At 40.9% G+C, this 20,630-nt stretch overlaps 1 protein-coding gene across 4 annotated transcripts in view; it reads left to right on the forward strand.

Annotated features, from left to right (window-relative positions):
- The window catches only part of LOC139946454 (uncharacterized), a 123,345-nt gene that overhangs the window by 82,314 nt on the left and 20,401 nt on the right, over positions 1 to 20,630 (forward strand). For 3 of the 4 annotated variants that reach the window (XM_071944113.1, XM_071944117.1, XM_071944116.1), the window contains 2 exons: positions 8,153 to 8,284; positions 16,797 to 20,579. In XM_071944113.1, coding sequence (XP_071800214.1) covers positions 8,209 to 8,284; positions 16,797 to 20,579 — 3,859 coding nt within the window. In that variant the 5' untranslated portion in view covers positions 8,153 to 8,208. Of the gene's footprint in view, positions 1 to 253; positions 521 to 8,152; positions 8,285 to 16,796; positions 20,580 to 20,630 lie in introns of those variants that run through there. The other variant, XM_071944114.1, reaches the window with a different exon arrangement.

A 20,630-nucleotide genomic window follows, 5' to 3' on the forward strand; every position in this document is an offset into this window, starting at 1 on the left:
ATCATCAAAACAGTGTACTAGCAATCGGTTTCCTGGGATTTGTAAAGCAATGTACACATTTGTATCCTATCTGCAACAGAAGTCAATACTTATCGCAGAGTAGTGAGGTTCATGTATATTCATGAAGCAGTGCTTTGTGAAGGATTACAGAACCATGATTGGTTAGTCAGTGACAGTGTGGGAGGAGCCAAAGAGACTTATGAATGGGATCTGTGGCCTCTCATGGTTCATTATAGCTGAGTGCCTGGGCATGTGTAACATCCCATAGTGGGAGTGCTCTAGCTTGTCTGATTATCAGTGGCCACTGGCTGTAGGTAGTCTTCATTGTGTGTTCAGATACCAAGCTGTGTAAGGACAGTGTTGCTGGATACTGAAGAGTCTTCATTCTATAGGATTTATAAGCGTTGATTGTTCTCAGTTGGGGAAAATACTACAGCGTGTGTTCAGATGTCATAAGGATATTTACTCAGATAAAGGATATAGTGGACTGTTTGTATACAGAGATCATCCATAGAAACGGGTAAGTTTTGTAGTGGTTTTTTTTTTTAGGTGTTTAGGGCTTCACATGGTGATCAGAATAATTTACGACTGGAAAACAGATTCTGTTTCAGTTGCTTGTAGCTTTTATTGATTATGCTGGCATCTCCGGTATTTATGGCGCCTTGGAAAGGATCCTGATGATAGCGTTGCTCACATTAGTGTAGCACAATGGTGTGGTTTGCTGGGGAAAATATAACTCACAAATATAAAATGGATACTCTCCACCAATACTAGACACACAAAAAATTGAATATTTTCAATGGTTTTGAGAAATATCTAGGAATGTTATATTATTCACAAGTATCCTCCTAATCCACCTATTTTAGGAAAGTGATATGAGTTTACCACTGGTTCTTGTGCTTCTCCAGACTTGACTGAACATGCCCAAGTACATTTTTTTTTTTAAATCGTAGAGCAAGGGTTAAATGCAAGTTTTCTGCGTTCCCTTTTTGAGGCAGGCATTTTTGTTCTTAGGGCACTTTCATAATGTAGTACATTTATCTGTGGTATTCCAATTAACTTGGGTTTTCCTTTCCTCTGCTCATAGATGTAGGGTACACAATTTATTGCCTAAATTCCTTTCAAATTATAGAATTCAATTTGTACTCTGTGTTTGACAGCATATCATATGCTGAATTGACAGCTCATGGCCGACTGGGTATGGTTCTCCGTCCGATTGCACAGGCTCTGCCCATGATGTCTTTGTGTCTTGCACCCTTTGTATAATTTGCACACTTTCATCACATTAATATTACACTCTGTGTTGGTTTATGAATGGTTTATGTGTAGGTTTCGAACGGTTGAGTACTGGGCCACTGTGATTATTAAAATTAAAGGCATGATAGGCGTTTGGTATTGTAGAACGTGTAACTCTGCTTTGTGGTGTAGCATTTTAACTTGTGGTAAAGAGTTCTAATGGTAGTACAGTGTATTCAAGTTCTTCCATTTACAGCAGTAGGTTCAAAGAAGAACTCAGAACACTTATCGCAGAAAGAGTGTTTCTCGTTCATTGCTGGCACCCTTGTCTACAGGTTCAGCATTGAGGCTTCTTGGTTACACAACAGTGAATAAAATTAAAAATTGCATCCTTGGTTATCCAGCCTAAAAATAATAATAATAAAATTAACTATAGTGGTGGAGAAACAATCTCAACAAGAGGAAGTTTTTTTTAAGCACTTCTGGATTTGCGCCACAAAAAGCATTTTAATATTCTGCAACATCGAGTGGGAATGAATGTGTCAAAAGAAAATAATTATCCAATATTTGAACAAGGGATACAGGTTAACTCAGTGGTTTCTTTCCCTGCTTTTATTACTCTGTAGACCCTGGTTTGAACCATAGACTGGAACCTTGCATGTGTGACGGTTTTCAGTCCCTATCTGATTGCTCGAGTTTTCTTTATTTGGGGGCTTTCCTCCCACATCTAAAACTGGCTCTGTGGTTTCTTTCCCTGCCTTTATCTGTGGACCAATTGAATCACAGACCGGAACCTTGCATGTGAATTGGGTTTTCATTAGCAACCTGAGATTGCGTGAGTTTTCCCCATTTGGGGTTTTGCTCTCACATCTTAAACTGAGCATTATTTTCTTCTCATTTCCTATACATCCTGTTATTGGCGCTAATTGTGCTGTTGGATGTTTTTAAATCAAATAAATGAATTCATTACTTCCTTTAATAGAATTGTTTGGCAGTTGTGGTTTGAGCGCCCTCATTGACTTGTTGATCTCATTCCAGCTACTGTGTTGTGTGGTTTTTGTGGTCAGGAACTGGAGGGTGTACTATTGACCTCCATGGTTTAAATTGGAGCAATCACACACTTCCTACTTTAGGTGGAGATCACAGATTTAGATTGTGGCAAAATTAAATGTTGGTGGTCACAACAAGATCAAAGGAACTAACTCAGTCAAGGGTGACACTTACTTCCCATGCCTCAATAGTAGCAATTTCAAAAGTATTATAGCAGCAATTTCAAAGGTATTATATCAGTAATTGGGTTCTGTGGTTCTGTGGTATAACCTTATAGGAAAGCAATTATAACAGTACAAGCAGAGGCAAGTTACTCCCCCCCCCCCCAAAGAAAATAAAATTAAAAAAAAAAACAACCGAAACCACCAAGAGCAAAAACAACAACTCTGGCATGTTGTGTTGTAACTTGTAGATTTCCATGTTTTGTTAAGTTCCAAACTACTGAATATTTGTAAATATATTTAAAATATGGCATTTCATCAAGTGTTATTATTATTATATATACGCACTGGCTGAAAATCTTGAATGACAGGCCTGTAAATTAGGCCTGGAAACACCCCAATAAATGTAGAATTAATTTGAGTTGAGTGCACCGGAATTAAATTGCATTCATTTGCTAAATCACACCAAATAAAACGAACATATTTGAGATTCACACTACTACAGCCCTGCACAATACCTGTCCAAATTAAATTAATAGAAACCTCAACTCTTCACACACCTACAAAATGTTGCGTCTCGGCCACCAATCTAAGATGGCCTCATTATCTGCACAGTCACTCACTGAATTAAGATTGAAAGAATAAATAAGATGGAGTCAGTTCCGTTTCCTTCCGCCGTAGTTCCATCATCATCAGCGTGCTTCATGCCGCCTCCGGTGTGATGCCATATGGACCGCCGTTTACATAGTCTGCATTGCGTGTGTGTAATCATTATTATTCTTAAAGATGATATCGGGTGCCATGAATGTTTTTGTGTTCGGTTGCGTAGCATGGGCCCTGTGAACATTCGCCATGATACAGTTACACTTTATAGTTTCCTGTTCATGTTTGTTTGTGTTGTCATTTAGCCTTCAAGAAAGACTCTACTACTAGGGTTGAAACGCCAGGCCACTATTATTTTGCATTCATACCAGTCCTTTTGGTTGGTAAGTTGTTTGCGACAGCTAATTCTGTTTTCTCATGATACAGTATAGGCAGAAGGATCTTGGGTTTATGTTGTCAGTTTTTGTGTGACCTTATACTTCACGGAAATTGCTTCTATGCCTCTCTCTGGTCATTTCCTTGGTGCCGTTGCATTTGCCTTGGTGCCCTTGAAATGCTCTGGACAATAGAAATTTACAATTTCCTTTTAGAGTGCCCTTTACCAAGGGGAAAATGCCTTGGTGCCTTTGCCCTTATGAAGCATACAGGGTTTGCCTTTGTTCGGGGTGCCTTTGAGAAATCATACAACTGCCCACACTGCTCAGGTTTCCAATGGTTGCAACTTTTCTTAAAGTATCAGAAGCCACAAAAAATGTGTTAACATTGAATCTGTTTTGTGTATAATAACAACTGAGGTCTATTGCCTTCATTTCCCAGCTCTTGATCTAAGCATCTTAGCTATGTTGCCTTTTTAAAACTTTCTCCAGCAGACTTTTTAAAGTGCCTGGTTTCCTCTTTGGATATGACCAAGGTCACTGAACTATTCAGGAATCCCTAATCTGAAGAACCCCTCTATTGTTACCTAATTGCTGGAGAGGAAATGGTAGCCCTTTTGTGTTGATTGGTTCTATTGTAACACATTAAATGGATGAGATCAATTCCATGATGAATAATGCACATTGCTGTAAGGGTTGGACTAGTGTGCTGTCGGGCACTAGTGTGCTGTCGGGCACTAGTGTGCTGTCGGGCACTAGTGTGCTGTCGGGCACTAGTGTGCTGTCGGGCACTAGTGTGCTGTCGGGCACTAGTGTGCTGTCGGGCACTAGTGTGCTGTCGGGCACTAGTGTGCTGTCGGGCACTAGTGTGCTGTCGGGCACTAGTGTGCTGTCCGGCACTAGTGTGCTGTCAGGCACACGTATTTAAAGTCAGAGGGTCTGATGTGGCTCGTTTTAAAGTTCAATAGATAAATAATAATAATAATGACGTCTGCTATAGCGCCGGTATCTACAAAAAAGTGCTCATGGCGCTTGCTCCAATAAAAATATTCCCCTTGGTTGTTCTCCGGCAGTGCAAAAAAACAAGAACAATTACAAATTCCAATGTCTAGTGAATGGATTACTTGCAGGTAGTGAGTAACTTATTTACAGACCATATTACTTGCTGTAATGGGGAGATAAGCCCATTCATATTATTACTAAAGTACTAACAATTGTCCAGTTGGGCTTAGGAAACAATCCCCACATAAGCATTTACACGGTAACACATTTTCTTTCCAAATACAACTTTATTATAATTAATAAAGTCTGCTTTATGGAGCCCCACCTTCCTGGATCAAATGCTGTTTCAGCGTTCTTCATTATTAACAGTTGTCTGTCCGCCAAATGCCTGTTAAAACACCTTTGGACCAATCAGAATTCTTTCCAGTCTTGCTGGCTGGTCCAGTGTTTAAAAGCATCCCTATTTCATTTGAAAGGCTCGACTAGTGAAATGACAAGCTAACTGTTCCTGCTTGCCTTTTAAAAGTTAAAGACAGTGGACACTATTGGTAACTGTCAAAGACTAGTATTCACAGTTGGTGTATCCCAACATATGCATTAAATAACAAACCTGTGAAAATTTGAGCTCAATCGGTCGTCGAAGTTGCGAGATAATAATGAAAGAAAAAACACCCTTTTCACATGAAGTTGTGTGCTTTCTGGTGCTTGATTTCGAGACCTCAAATTCTAAACTTGAGGTCTCGAAATCAAATTCGTGGAAAATTACTTCTTTCTTGAAAACTACGTCACTTCAGAGGGAGCCGTTTCTCACAATGTTTTATACTATCAACCTCTCCCCATTACTCGTAATCAAGAAAGGTTTTATGATGATAATTATTTTGAGTAACTACCAATAGTGTCCACTGCCTTTAAGAGGAAACTATGTGGTTTTATTGAATCCAAGTGGTCTGGCTGGCTAATTCAGTGTTGAAAAGCATCCCTGTTTGAAAGACTGGCAAGTGAAAATGCCATCAGATGAGTGAAATTACAAGCTTACTGATCCTTCTTGCCAGAATACAAAAATTAAGGGCAATGGTTTTATTGAACCCATACAGCAACATTTCCAAATGCTCTAGCTGTTTGTTGCACCATGGATGTTTGCAGGGACCCATCAACTGAGGCTTCCCTTTAAAATGTTCTTACATCCGATCTATAGGTTTATTCTTAATTGGGTGTTCACACCTAAACTTCTGTCTTTCTGTGGCAATTTCCTGTTTTAATACAGTCGGGACTCCAATGGTCTAGAATGTATGGGGCGGGAAGGGATTAAATCTAATATCAGGTATAATTCAACTTCCTCTTTTGGATAAATCCTTTCCTGTTAGGTGACAACACCTGAGATGTCACAGGGACACTAGGCTTTTTAGTTTTCATAGTTTTAGCAGGGTACTGTATGTAGCTTATTTTATTCATCATGAGACATACATGTAACACGCTAAACACTATGTTTTTTAAAAAGCACTACAATATTTGTCTTGCAAGATATGTTGAGTTAGGCCTACGCTTTTGAACTAATAGACAATTCTGTAAGAGAGCACTATGTAGTTTGGTTTACAAGGTGCTGTGGCAATATGTTGCCAATACCAGGAGCACCGTGGCAACCCCCTTCTCTTGACTGTAAGTTCACTCTGGGTTCTTGTACAGGTTACACAACACACAGATATTGACCAAAAACATTCGGACAAAATAGGGAGACTCAAACATATTGCTAGATAGCTTAGTTGTTGAAGTGCTGGCACATTCAACCGTATGGTCATTGGTTCAATTCCCGCTCTAGTAATTTTTTAATTTTTTTTTCAAACCAAAATGAATGTCAAGCTTCTGTACACTTTTTGAAACTTTATTTGCTCTTTCAATTAATTCTGAGCAGCACCAATTTAGATAACAAGGTAATGGGGATTTACGCAACAGGCTTTTAGTGAATTTACTCTCTATCAGTTAAGAGGTGACACTATAATTATAATTTTGTAATCGAATTATGTACATAAGCTAAATAAGTAAGTATAATAGCATGTTTCCACCATGTAAGGGTTGCTAGCCACTGATTAACAGTGTTTGAGAAACTCATCCATTTTGCTAATGAGTTTTGCGTGCATCAATTACACCATATCATCTAGACGCAAGAAGAGAACAGGATTTTTTGTAGGATTGTTGGGGAAAATAATAAACAAGGTTTTCCTCTCAACCGACAACCATCGGCCCGTGTCAGGGAGTGTCAAATATTTTTTGACATTTGAACACGACGTCCTAAAAATAGATGCTGGAACTCACCTGCTAGAGATGTGAGGGTCCACATGCTGTGATTAATGTGGTAATACGCAGTAATTGTGCGTTGCCTGTGCGAGCCCTTGATAGAAACGGAGGCTAATTTATTGCCTCCTGTATCCTTCCTTAGCTCCAGGGAACCTAATATGGGCAACTGGGATGTGCATAGTTTACCCATGGATTCCGTGCCGTGAAGGTTGTACCATGGGCGAAAAACCCCTGGAGTAACCCCTCCTCCAAACACATTCATGCTCTAAATGTTATGGTTGTCCCTTAGGGTAATGTTATCCAAGGCAAATTGCCTGGAACTGGTTGCTTGTCAATTGAATTTACAAGCAACCAGTTCCAGGCAATATCCAAGAAGAAGAGATTCCATTCTTCTGGATCTTAAGACATTGATTGAAAAAGTCCTCCTGTGCTACCAAAGTGGTCCTGTAGCATGCACTGCAGTTGGTTGTCTCCAAGTTGCCTGTACTAAATGTTGCCTTGTGTGACCCATGACCACAAGGCCCTCCGATAATCTTTCGCAGAAGGCATTTTTATTGGATTTTTTTCTCAAGTCTTCATGGTCTATGGGAAACCTTTGAAGGGGCACCAAGTCCAAGACAAGAGCAACATAGGCCATTGCCTCTGTGTGCTGTGTGATTCCAGAACTGCAGTGTCATTTAACACAAGTAACTTACTGTTTCAGTTAAGTAGTCTTTCGGACCACAAGCAGCTATTGGCTAAGTACTAAATGCATCCATATACTCATGTCACTTTCTATTAACTGTGATGTGTGATCTGGCCTGAAAACCTGAATCAATGGCCGAGGTATTTGTGAGGAAGGAAATTGTTGTGGCGCCAATCTGTCCCAAAACCTGACACTTTTCTAGCTGCACGTGAAGCAACGTTCTTGCAATAAACCAATTACATGTATTTGTACTCTCCTTCAAACTGTGCTGTGTATTAAAGGCAGTGGACACTATTGGTAATTACTTAAAATAATTTTACAACGAATGGGGAGAGGTTTATAGTATAAAACATTGTGAGAAGCGGCTCCCTCTGAAGTAAAGTAGTTTTCTAGAAAGAAGTAATTTTCCAGGAATTTGATTTCGAGACCACAGATTTAGAAAGCACACAACTTAGTGTGACAAGGGTGTTTTTTCTTCTTTCATTGTTATCTCGCAACTTCGATGACCGATTGAGCTGAAATTTTCACAGGTTTGTTATTTTATGCATATGTTGAGATACAGCAAGTGAGAAGACTGGTCTTTGACAATTACTAACAGTGTCCACTGTCTTTTAATCTTAAATCTCATGGTTCTGAAACTTGGGGAACGAGGTAAAGTCAACACTGTGCTCTCCATTATCAAAGCAGACAATGTCACAAATACTTTCAAATTCTTAATTTTCTTTTCTATCTTACTTTCTTTTCTACAGATGTCGCATTTTTAGGATGTAACTGAGAGAGCATCGCTGGGAAGTTTCCAATCACGATGGCTGAGAGTTCCTTGGGGAGAGGTGTCGCCGATGGCAGCCCTGGATATGAGAGAGATCTCCCACGAAAAGAAGGTGTGTACTCTCCAGGCTGTCTGGCAGTGTTTTCAGGCATGGAATGTCACAGAGACAATGGAGGCCATTGCTTCCGTTGCCCCTGGTACTGGCCTTGGTGCCTCTAGAGGTTTCCCATAGACTTTAAGATTTTTCAGTGGAAGTGCCCTTTGCAAAATGAAAATGGCATTTTTCAAAGATGACACGCCAGACCTGAGTTTGCAGTGTTATTAAACGTTTTATTTATTTTTGGGGAGAGGATGGGCCCAAAAATGAAAATGGCTTTGCCCTTTTTAAGATCAAAATCCAGGCTTGTGTTTGCAGTCTTCTTAAACATCTGATATACTGTGAAGAATGGAAGGGGGGTTATTTTAAAGCAATGGTTGTGTTTCTGGATGTGTTTTAGTGCATTACGTTGAAGCTACGGAAACCCACATTATGTCATGGGCTCAAGCTGCTATGACATTCAGGAAGGCTGGCATAAAATCGAACTCCTCTACAGCATATGGAATTGTTCTAAACTTAGCATTTCTATTTTGGATTTTATGGTTAACCAGATTGCCACGGGTTTAAGAATCCTTTTCCCATTACCTGTGTGATCATGGCCACAGGAACTCTGTGAATCAGTTGCCTGTGTATGCCCACTCCGCCACAACACCTAGACCACACGTGGCTTGTTGCTTGCCAAACACATATTGCCACTTGAATGGCAGTTTTGGGAAAGACTGATGCTGTAAATTGCTTGAGTTTTTTTTTTGCGAACTGGTTAATTACCACCTGACGTTGGGAAGGTAGTTAGTCACCTGATGATGATATTTTCAGACCTGGATTTTCATCTTTGAGAGAGCAAGGCCATTTTTATTTTTGCAAAGGTTACTTCCACTGGAAAATCTAAAAATGTATAGAAAACTTTTGTAAGGGCAACAAAGACCATTGACTCTGTGGCCTTCGTGTAATTCCAGGTCTATATCTTGACATATGACTAAATTTATCACATTGGGCACATTATAAATAGTGTTTTCAAATTGCATACTTTGATTTTTGAGAAGTCTACCTCAATGTTTCTCCCCTCTACATAGTTTGGGAAATACAAGGGGAATAGCCTTGTTATAAATTGCTGCAGTTTGTCAGTAGAGGGCAGCATTCAATGTGTCACAGTGTGTAATTTTGTGGAGGATAACATGCTACCAATTGCCCTGTTCATAAAAAAAGATTAATCTCCTAAAAGGATTACCTGAAAGTGATTTCTGTTTCACTTTGGTTTGCAGATATTTTGTATTTCTGTTGTCGCTGTTTATTTTGTATACGGGGACGTTTTGAATCAAAAGTACAGTATAAAATATCTCGTCTGTGTAAGGTTGTCTGTTTCCATTGTTGGATTTAATTTATCTGTTTGCTGGGGTGTGCTGTTTTGCTGTTGGGTTCAACTGGTTATTTTTATTGGAGTTGGACATTCCTGGAATTCAAGGCTGGCTTGGATGGATGAGTTTTGGTCACAGTTTGTGAGTTTTCTGCAATTATTACGATTTTCATTTTTATGGTTTGCATCAACGTCAACCCACTCTCCACCATTTTCAAAAATGACTTAGGTCTTTGTGAACTTACTGGGTCGGTCAGTGAACGATTTCTCATTTGAACTACCTCTAACTATCGAGCAATCTCGGTGGTAGTTGGTAAAAAAAGAAAACCATTGTATATGACACTGCTCTAGAATTACAAAGTTGTTGGTTCGAATCCCACCCGAGTTATGTGATGGATTTTTTTTTCCAGAGAGTACTGAGTAAGGATAAAACCGAAATATTATTCTTTTTCAGTGACTAGCTAGCGGGACCAGTTAGCTTTTAACCCCACTGGTCTTTGTCACTTGTCCATTACTTTATTTTATGCTTTTAAAACATTAAGTGAAAATTGAGGGTTCCCTGCCCCTCGGTGTTTTCTGGTATGGTTGGCTGCGGTTTTGGCATAGTGTACCCTAAACTAGTACATGTATATAAATAGATACGAACAATACATTAACAAATTGTAACATACATGAACTGCTGAGCTTCCAAAATAGAGTGCTTTTCTTGGGTGTAACACTGAATTTCTTTTCACTGTATTTTTATTTTGACCTCTGTCTGAGCCTGATCAGTTATATCAGAACCAATAAAAAAGATCTACATATTTGTGGTTTTGTGTTTGGTTGCAATCAACTGAGCATGAAGAATTTCATAAATTGTCCACACTGTATTTTTGCTATCATATTCTTTCTAGCTACTGGTAGGAAGGCATGTATTGTGCATCCATGCACGTTGTATTTTGTTCTACACTTAAACAAATAAGACATCAAGTCATTCATCCAGAATAAGTTGATCATACTGCCATGCCCCCACACTTCCAGTATCATACTAGAAGCTGTTTATAGCCCGTGTTTATTCAGTAGACAGGTATTTAGAGCATCATCCATTATTGAAATCCAGGTAGGTGGAAAACTTTGGCTCTTGATTTTCCAGCAGCAGCAGCAACGTTGGTTCTGTTGTAGCTTCTTGGGTTGTACATGGAGATGCTTTACAACATGTTCATTAGGCTTACACCGGGGATAATAATGTTCTATAAAATGCCTTGATCTAGCTACTGTGTGGGCTATATTTTTAGAAATAAAATATTATACATCTTGCTTCAGATAAAGCTTGCTGTCTAGTTTATGCAAAAGTATTTACCCAATCAGTGTCTATTGAATTGGCCCAATTTTTGGACGGTCTATTAGCATTGCCGATTAAATCAGCTTTAAATACATAAACACACCAATTGACCTTCAGATAGTTACTTCTGTGAAAGTTCAAGTTTGCTCTTCCAATTTCCATGTCAAAATACAAACAAACCATGTCAATTTTACAAGATGTCGTCCCATCCCACCATATTTTTATATGGTTGGCTAGGTGATATTATTCTCTGACTTCCCTCAGTTTTCATAACCAGACCAGAGAGAGGGTTTGGGTGCTGTGTAGGGGCTGGGTCCACCCCAAATCATATCCATCTCTCTCCCCCCCCTCCCCCCCCCCCCCCCCCTAAGTCAGTTAGCAGAGATCCAGCACTACATATTCGTACACGCAAATGCGCTTGAATTCACCTCCAGTCAGAAACAATGTAACTTATATGCCCTTGGGTATTTATCAACCCTAACAACATGACCCTGGTATTGTATTACTGTTTACTGCACAGAGGTGTGGACTACCATTGCAATGTTTATCTAGTGTTTTAAGGACACAAACACCTCCACTGGGCGACCCCAGCTCGAGAATCAAACCAAATAAACGTTGTCTTTCTTCCATCAACATCGTAATACTGCAGAGTCCAAAGACCTCCCTGGAAAATAAACAGCGAGAGTCTTTTCAACATATCAAGTGACTTTTACACATGGAGTGCAAACGCCTTTTGTGTATGGCAGGGTAGGCGTACCTTTTAGGATCATCCATGCATGTGCGTAACAATAGAGTAAGCTCTGTTGAAGGAGTGGAGCATACTGAAGAAAAAAAACCACCACCACAAAACCACCAAGGATGTGGTTCATGGGACGTCCACGCATTCCTGGTTGGATTGAAAGTTTGTTGAGCCCGCATTGAAGTTTTGTCAGTGAGGCCCAGGGTTCGGAAAGGATTAAACCTGTAATATTAGGATTTGGGTCACTTCACGTTTGGATTTAAGATTTTGTGGTTTGTGGCGGCAGCACATGGCCATACTGTAGGTTGTGGTAAGTAGAAATGTTCTCGGAGAATCGTGTCATATATACATCTGTCAGTCAGTGGTGCATCGATATTTGCCATTCATGGACTGTCAAGTAATTTTAAGTGTCAAACATTTAAGTTGTGCTCTGTGATTGACTTTTTTTGTGAACACATGTTGTGATCTTGTTTCCAACTGCTTTTTAGTTGGTGGTGTGGCTTTGCATGGTATGAAAAAAAAAAAAAAAAAAAAAAATGACTGAAACAATGACTTGTTGGTGTTGGGTACAACAGGCCAGTATTCTTCGTTTTTGAAAGGGCAAGGGCACTAAGGCATTTTCTCTTTGGTAAAGGGCACCCTATGTGAGAAAATTGTACATTTCTACTGGAGCATTTTAAGGGCATCAAGGCAATGCCCGGGGACATGGAGGCAATTGCCTTCATTGCCCCTGTGAATTGAAAAGGCCTAGTACAACCGTGGGTAAAATCTCTTTTAAATTAACGGAGGAGTGTTGGCTCTGAGAAGATCCGGTGTGGCATTGAGGTTCCGAACAGTATACTCTGCTCGTCTTCTACTTCGAGTTGGCTGTTGAATATTTTTATTTTGTAACATACCAGAAAGTCTGCTTTAACAAAGATTAGCAGTATGTTGTATGTGACATGATATTTTGGACAGTAACCTTACATGAACTCTTGTAAGAAATATTTGGTTTGTTTAAAAGCTTTTGTTTGTACTTAAAAGCAGTGAAACTTTGGCCAATTGAGAACTTGCCGTGTGTGTTTTTTTTTAAATTGCAAATTGCAGTTTAATGGGGCACCAAGGCGTCCTTCAATAACATACTAGCTATAGGGCAACAGAGGAAACGTTCTCTGTGTGGTGTTGGTGGTTCTGGGCCTACTGAATATTAAAATACAGAAGATTGTATTCTGCGCTCTTGCTGAAGATTGCTGCGTTCTTGACGTAGTGGCGCTATACAAATGCCTTATATGTATGTATTGTGGTTGCAACCATCAACTGACCTTGCCTAGAGTGTAGCCTAATGTTTATAGCGCTTTATGTAAAAATGCTGGTTTCATTGAACATGTTGAAATGAAAACTTCTCTAAGTGTTTAATTGGGAATGAACACTACAGCCTGTAGGATTCATTTGGTTAAATATGGCATTCCCAACTCAGTGTGTAGACGGAGTTCCTATACATAACTTGTCTGCTAGTCTGTAGATACACTGCCCTTTTAGTCATTCCTCTGTGGAAGACGACACCATTGTAATGCACAAACTGCATTCCTATCCAGCTCAACACAATCCCTAGACTACTGGCGCAAGTCAACACTCAATGGGGACACAAAAACAGATCTCTTCAATTGGGACTTTGGTGCTTCACAATCGCCCACAATCTGGTTGTTGAAGTCTTTCTATGTTGTACAAGACCGGAAGCTGCTTTAAAGACAGTGGACACTTTTGGTAATTACTCAAAATAAGTACTAGCATAAAACCTTTCTTGGTGACCAGTAATGGGGAGAGGTTGATGTATAAAACATTGTGAGAAACGTCTCCCTCTGAAGTAACATAGTTTTCGCGAAAAAAAGAGAAGATTTTCCACGAATTTGATTTTGAGACCTCAGATTTAGAATTTGAGGTCTCGAAATCAACCATTTTAACGCACACAACTTCGTGTGACAAGATTTTTTTTCTTTTCATTGTTATCTTCCAACTCAAATTTTCACAGGTTTGTTATTTTATGCATATGTTGAGATACCAAGTGAGAAGACTGATCTTTGACAATTACCAATAGTGTCCAGTGTCTTTAAAAGCTTTCACATACTGTACATAGACTGGGCTTGCAGACATGCAACTTCTTCAGATTCTAGCTTTCTTAGAAATTTGGGAGAGGAGGGGACGTACATAATTCAACATGTGACAGTTTCTCCTACGTACTAGGGGTGTGTTGTAGATCTGGTTTAGGGGCAGTCTAAGCATGGTCTAAGCAAATACATGACAAAGTGGTGTCTACAGTATTACATAACAGTAAGAATGCATAATGTGTACATTATATCTTACCAATACTTGGAAGTTGTATAAGTTTGTCGGGCCCTTCACGGTGTTCACAAAAGCTCTACAATCCTGGCCAAAATGCTTGGGGCACACATTCCGAACGGTACAATAACCATTCCTTGACCACTTCCCCCTGACAATAAAACATTATCTCCCGTCCCCGCTCAATGTTGACTGGAACGCAGAAGAAGACCATGCATCGAAAGGGAGCAGGGGGACCCAACGAGATATGGCCGGGATTATAGGTCCATTACATTGGGCCCAATTTTCTGAATTTCTATTTAGGGTGGATTTCTACTATTGCAATTTCTATTGGTACACTGTACTAACACACGACTTGACTTCAAATTACTTTTGTGAAAGTTCAAAGTTGTGAACAAACTGAAATGTGGGAAGTCAGCATTGGACGTGCAGACCACTGTTAAGGGAGAATGCCGTAGTGTAAACCATGTTTGATTGATTGACTTTAAACACTTGTAATGTTGGTGAACATCAAGTATGCTGTATTTTAAAGCCACTTAATGCAAACCAAGCTTCAGGCACCTTTAGTTGTGAGGTAGGGGGGGACTGTAAAAACCAGCACTACCCTTTACTCTTGAAGTTGTAACAAAACCCTTTGCAGAGCCTTGTGATATAAACAAAATGTGGTTTCAATAACATAAAGGCAGCCTCCTGACCTTAAGATTTCCTGAAGGTCTCTACCCTGTTTCTATTCACAGCCTGAGATTAAGTGCTATTTTCACAGTGTTGTATCTGATCGCAAAGAATACATTGCTTTATGCTGATGTATTATATTACCTCAACCCCCCCCCCCCCCCCTCTCCTACCAGAAGGTCCCTCCGAGCTGCGAAAAATATGAAAGCGTACACTGAGTCTATGAAATTTAATTGCGATATTTTTGTTATTGTATTGATGGATACATCCTCGCCCGGAGACGTGGAGTGACTTTTCTGGACTTGTATCCTGCCTCTATAAGCCTAAAGAATCCTGATTTGGTCTTGATGGCCTTTGTAGTGAATTACACCTGACGTAATGCCCTTTGGCTAGTTTCCCTTAGCTAGCTGCCAGTTTGTTGATGCTCTTTGTGCAGGTCACACGCAATGGCAGTGGTTGATGGAAGTAGTTTGTCAGAAATGTTTGCTTGGATTTGTGGATTAGGGGGTTGATCTGACTGTACTTTTTAGCAGTAAGTGTTTTTTTTACTCAACAAGTAAAAGTTTTGCTTTCTTGACTTGTTATGTACAAACGTAGGTTTGTACAATGACGTTGTACTACACTATCATAGTGTACAATATATAGTTTCACATTGTATTTTAAAAAATACAGTTACGTTACTTGTTTGACAGCATTCAGTACATGATGTTTGCACTTTGTAAATGTACAATTAGTGGTATAAACCATACATGTACATCATGTACACAGGTAAATCATAAAGGAATTTGTGGGGTTAAAATCCATAAAACCATGCTGCTTGTTGCTGAATGTTTACTTGACCAGAATGGTCTTTTACACCAGAATAAAAATGAGAAAAATATACACATGAATACATTTAAAGGGAAGGTACACGTTTGGTAATTACTAAAATATTAACTTAAAAACTGACTTGGTAACGAGCATTGAAGAGCTGTCGATAGTATAAAACATTGTGGGAAACAACTCCCTCTGAAGTTTTGTAGTTTTTTGAGAAAGAGGTCATTTCTCACTAAAAATATTAAAAGACTTCTAGCTAGAAGTCTTTTATTCCTTTCTGAAAGCACACAAATTCGTCCAACAAGGGCTTTTTTTCTTTCATCGTTTTCTCGCAATATTGACGACCAATTGAGCTCAAATTTTCACAGGCTTGTTATTTTATGCTATTGATGGGATACACCAAGTGAGAAGACTGGTCTTTGACAATTACCAATAGTGTCCAGTGCCTTTAACTGTTTACTTGAACATGAGAACAAGCACTGAGACAAGATAAGAGCTGTATCTCATTTGTTTTTAATGAGTATCTCTTCAGTATCAGACTCAAAGTCCACATTAGAACACCATATTGAAAAACCCAAGGTTCTGAGATTTGTCCAGCAGGTTTGTCCAGTCCTGTGTTTACTAGCCAGACACTCAAACTACTGGCCTCAAGCCTGGGGTCTGGTGTAAAAAAAATTAAGCCATGTTGAAGTGGTGAACCATCCATGGTTGAACTGTCCATGGTTGAGCCAAGATGACAGACATTTCCTTCCAGTGAAAAGGACATGGATATGGGTCAGCCTTGTGGCTCTGTCTGCAAGAAATTTGTGTTAATCTTTTTCAGCAGTGAAATTGGAAAACATGCAAAATATTGTGGAAGTTTTTCTCACTCACTGTACAGCATTACTTCTAAGTAGGAATTGAAACTTTGCATGTTGGGTGTATATTTAGATGAGGTTTGCAGTAACACCATGTGTACATTTCTGTTGAGTTGTGTTGGCACATCCATTGAGTTTATTGTTTTGGATTGGCACCTTGAGTTCTTGCTGCACCGGCTGATAGGTCATTGGCCACCCACTGAAGACTGAAGTTGGTTCTAAAAAGAACAATTCTACCGTTCAAAAAAAACTGTCAACCACCGGTCTTTTCAGAAACAATGCTACTCAAAAGAGAGATACACATGGTGTTAACTGCAAACCTCACCTGAGTGTTTTTGTAAATGAATAATATTTGCTTATTTGTTCACAGGTTTACCAACAGGATTTTTATTTTTTTAAATGCACATACCAAATTACTAAATCTTTTGTCTTCTGTACTTTTTTATTAACAGGTAAAACCAAAAGATCTGAAAACCACAATGCAAGCAACAATAACCTGGTTGAAGACTCTTCAACAAGACGCTGCAGCTGCTGTCCATACGGCTACCACATTGATCTGGACTTCCTAGACTTTTGCCAGGACATATCCTCTGGAGCTAACCTTAAAAAGTTCAAGAAAGTCAAGCGGTCAAGACCTCGGCACGAGGCCGTGAAGAGCATTAAACCCCCACCTCCACTTGTCCCACCGAGGTCTGTCTCCGTTACCAAACATCAGAAGTGGAAGCGGCAGAGAGACAATCTGGAAGCTGACAAGATCCTGGAAAAGGAGAATGCCGCATTTGCCGCCACATACAGCCAGTTTGCTAATTTGATTCGTCGGCGTTATATGAGTGAGGACGGGAACTGCTCGGACAGTCCTGATCGCAACAGCTATGACCGCAACAGCTATATACCTATGGACACACAGAGCCTACCGCCTCTACCACTTGATGTAAGTCTAAGTGATGTTGAAACAGAGAGTGTGTCGTCCTGTTATAACATCCCACCAGCAATGGACAGGAGACGGAGCCTTCCCGGTGAAAACCCACTCGATGATGAGGACCCAGGTAACTACCTCGGCATTCCTCATCACCTTCAGGCCACGAACCTTCTAAGAATGTCAATGCAGAGTGGATCAAACAGCTCCATCTCATCCACCTCCTCCTTGAACTTTTCACATGCTTCTCTCAGCAACCAAAACAGCAATGGGTACGGGCCATCACCATCCCCACTGCTGGGGCAGGCTTTCTTCAACAGTCTTGAAGGCTCTTTGGCGTCAGGACGGTCAACTCCATCCTCAATTAGCACCACTGCTCTGTCCGGAGTGCGACAGCAGATGGCAGCAGCCCTCAGTCGACTCAAGCAACTGGAGGATCAAGTCAAGGCAATCCCAGTCCTCCAAGTTAAAATATCGGTGCTTAAGGAAGAGAAGCGACTTCTCATGCTGCAGCTGAAGTCAAAGAACAAGAGACCCGATTCTCGATCAATTGCGATCGGTGATGGGTACACAGATTGCAATTATGCCAACTCAGAGGGTGAGACGGAACTTACAGATGGCTATCAGAATGATGATTACAATACCAATCAACCTCAAATCTCTGCTGTTAGTGCCTTACAGAGAATCGGCAAAGCCAAACCGGACCTCGCTGCCAAGAAAGCAATCGTTACCCCCGTCCAAAGAGCACCAGTTGCAACCAGATCTGTTGGTGTGGACGTTAACTTCGTGGGGAAATCAGAGACCAAGTCGATCGGTATTAATGTCAGCGCCGATGATCAGCTCAAAACTAGAGTGAATGGCTGGAACGGTCAGCATTTGAACGATGATCTTCTCGCACAGGAAAACATTATACAAATGAGCAGTGTTTCTCGGCAACACTCGTTGCCACCAAATTACAGAGCTAATGAAACTGACAACAATATGCAAGGAAAAGTAGCAGCTCAGGAACATTACAAACGTGCAATGAAAGCAGGGCGGGTAAACAGCCTCCCAGATCTTTCTTTCTCACCTCCACCTGTCGCCCCCAAGCCAAGAATCAGACATGTTGGGATAAACACTTCATTGACAGAATCTCGTGATAAATCAGTTATGGTGCTCCCTAAAGTGAGTTCTCAAGAAACAAGTACACTTTACATAACCACTGTTGAGCAGGGAGTAGAAACTGAGATAGATGTGGTAAGTCAAGGAACTGGTACCGATCGAACAGTCCTTAAAGAGTGCACCACTAATACAGACAATCCCACACTAAAAGACCGGTCTACCTCCATGGAACCTGTGGTGTCATCATTCAGAGATCGCGGTTTGAACACTGACGTCATCCAAACACGGATTTCCGCCACTAATACTGGCCCTATGGTGCTGAAGAAGCCTGGGCAGAGTGTTGCCTGCAATACGGACACTGTTGAGTTTGCACCGCAGACGGTTACGAAAGAATCCGGTACCAACCCAGACATTGTTATTGCTTGTGCTCAGGCAACAAACACAGAATGCGTTGAATGTGTGGATTTTGGAACAGAGGTTCACATTATGGTTCAAGATTCTAGCACATCAACGCTGTCAACACAGTTAAAGGAGCAGTGTGTGGGTGTGGACCTACAGATTACAGTACCAACTACAGATAGTTTCACTTCAACCGAGAGTGTCGCTTTAAATGATTGCACAACGAATACTGAGAAAGTGCCGATGACGAGTCAAGGAGTTGATTGTATCATCGAGACGCTGGATCATTTCACATCAACAGATTCTACTGAAGTCAACCATGAATCCACTAATACTGAGTGTGCGTCTCAATCACATGTAGGAGTTGACTGTATTCCTGATGTGGTAGAGAGTTCAACATTAACAATTACAAGCGAGATAAGTGATGGATCAACAAACACAGATGCTCCAGAGGTTTCTAGCCGAGGAGTGGACTGCATTGTGGAAACATCAGATCAATCTGTGGATACAGTGGATCAACTAGTGGTTGAATGTGTCGACGAGGATATCGTTGTTCAGTCTGTGAATGAAAATCTCATGGCAGCTATGCCAGCTTTTAAGCCTGAAACAGCCGATAAGGCGCTATCCACTTTGATTATTGCTGAAACTGTTGAATGTGGCACAGAGATGGATGCCCAAGAAGGTGTGGAAACTGCCGACAAATCTTCATCGGCTCTGATCAGTGCTGAAACTGTTGAATTTGGTACCGAAATGGAAGTCCTTCAAGTCACGGATGGCAGTACAATGTATGAATTAACCACCACTGAGTTTGGAACAGTCACTGAACAGCTTGGACTCGAGATGGGAATAAACACTGACCAACAAGAACTGACCAGTGTTGGTTGTAACACTAAGACTCTTCCAACGGTTGCCGATGCTGGCGTCGAAGTCAATCTGATTGAGAAAGTCACAAAACCAGTGGTGTCCTCGGTGGCTACCAGTTACGATGTTGATAATTCAAGAACACTCGGTGTTGGCAGTTGCTCTGTCTATGATACAATCTGTGATCGCTGCACAAACTTGACCACATGCAGTGTAGCAGTAGGATCGTCGGAAAATCCGACATCGAGAACGATCGGAACGAGTTCCAGCATCACTACCAAAACTGTCGGAGTTGGTCTCAGTGCAACTGCTCTCATTAGCATGGGAGTTGGTGATCGCAACATCGACGAGCCCTTATGCAACATCTGTGATCGGCCGCTCATGAAAACAGTCAGTACGGAGATCACAGGTCCTCAGACATGTGATCATGCTGTTGGGGACTCAAGGATTGCCGGCCAAATCACGGAGGGCGTTGGCGACTGTACATTAACAGACCGAATCTGTGAGCACTGTGACACCATGACTGTGTCTTCAGTCGGAGTTGGGAATACAGACATCAATGAGTATACGAAGACGCAAAGTGTCCAGGTCGGATTTGTGCCGATCGAGGCCCCATTATCACAATCCTCTGTTCAAGGAACTTTGGCTCGGCCACGGCTGTCTCAACTCGAAGACATTCTAGCATCTTACTCGCCAGACTCTATCGACTCGCCTTTCCACGAAAACCCTCTCACCACCGACCCAAACGAGTCCCCGGTTTTCCTCCCACAGTACCACTCTCCTTACCAAGAACTGTCCACCCCGGAACAAGATCCAGAATCTCCCATTCAGAGGGAACTTGTGTCCACTGAGAAATCTGCAGTTCTTGCGCATAGAAATATCCCAGGAAATAACAACATTGCTAAGGCAGGGTACCAGGAAATACCAGATGGGACTGACCAGTGGAACAGGCAAGAAGGTAAACTATTGAATACAGTTTCAAAGATAATTCTGCAATAGTTAGCGCTGG

The sequence above is a fragment of the Asterias amurensis genome, chromosome 13 (genome assembly GCF_032118995.1).
Source record: "Asterias amurensis chromosome 13, ASM3211899v1".
Lineage (NCBI taxonomy): Eukaryota > Metazoa > Echinodermata > Asteroidea > Forcipulatida > Asteriidae > Asterias > Asterias amurensis.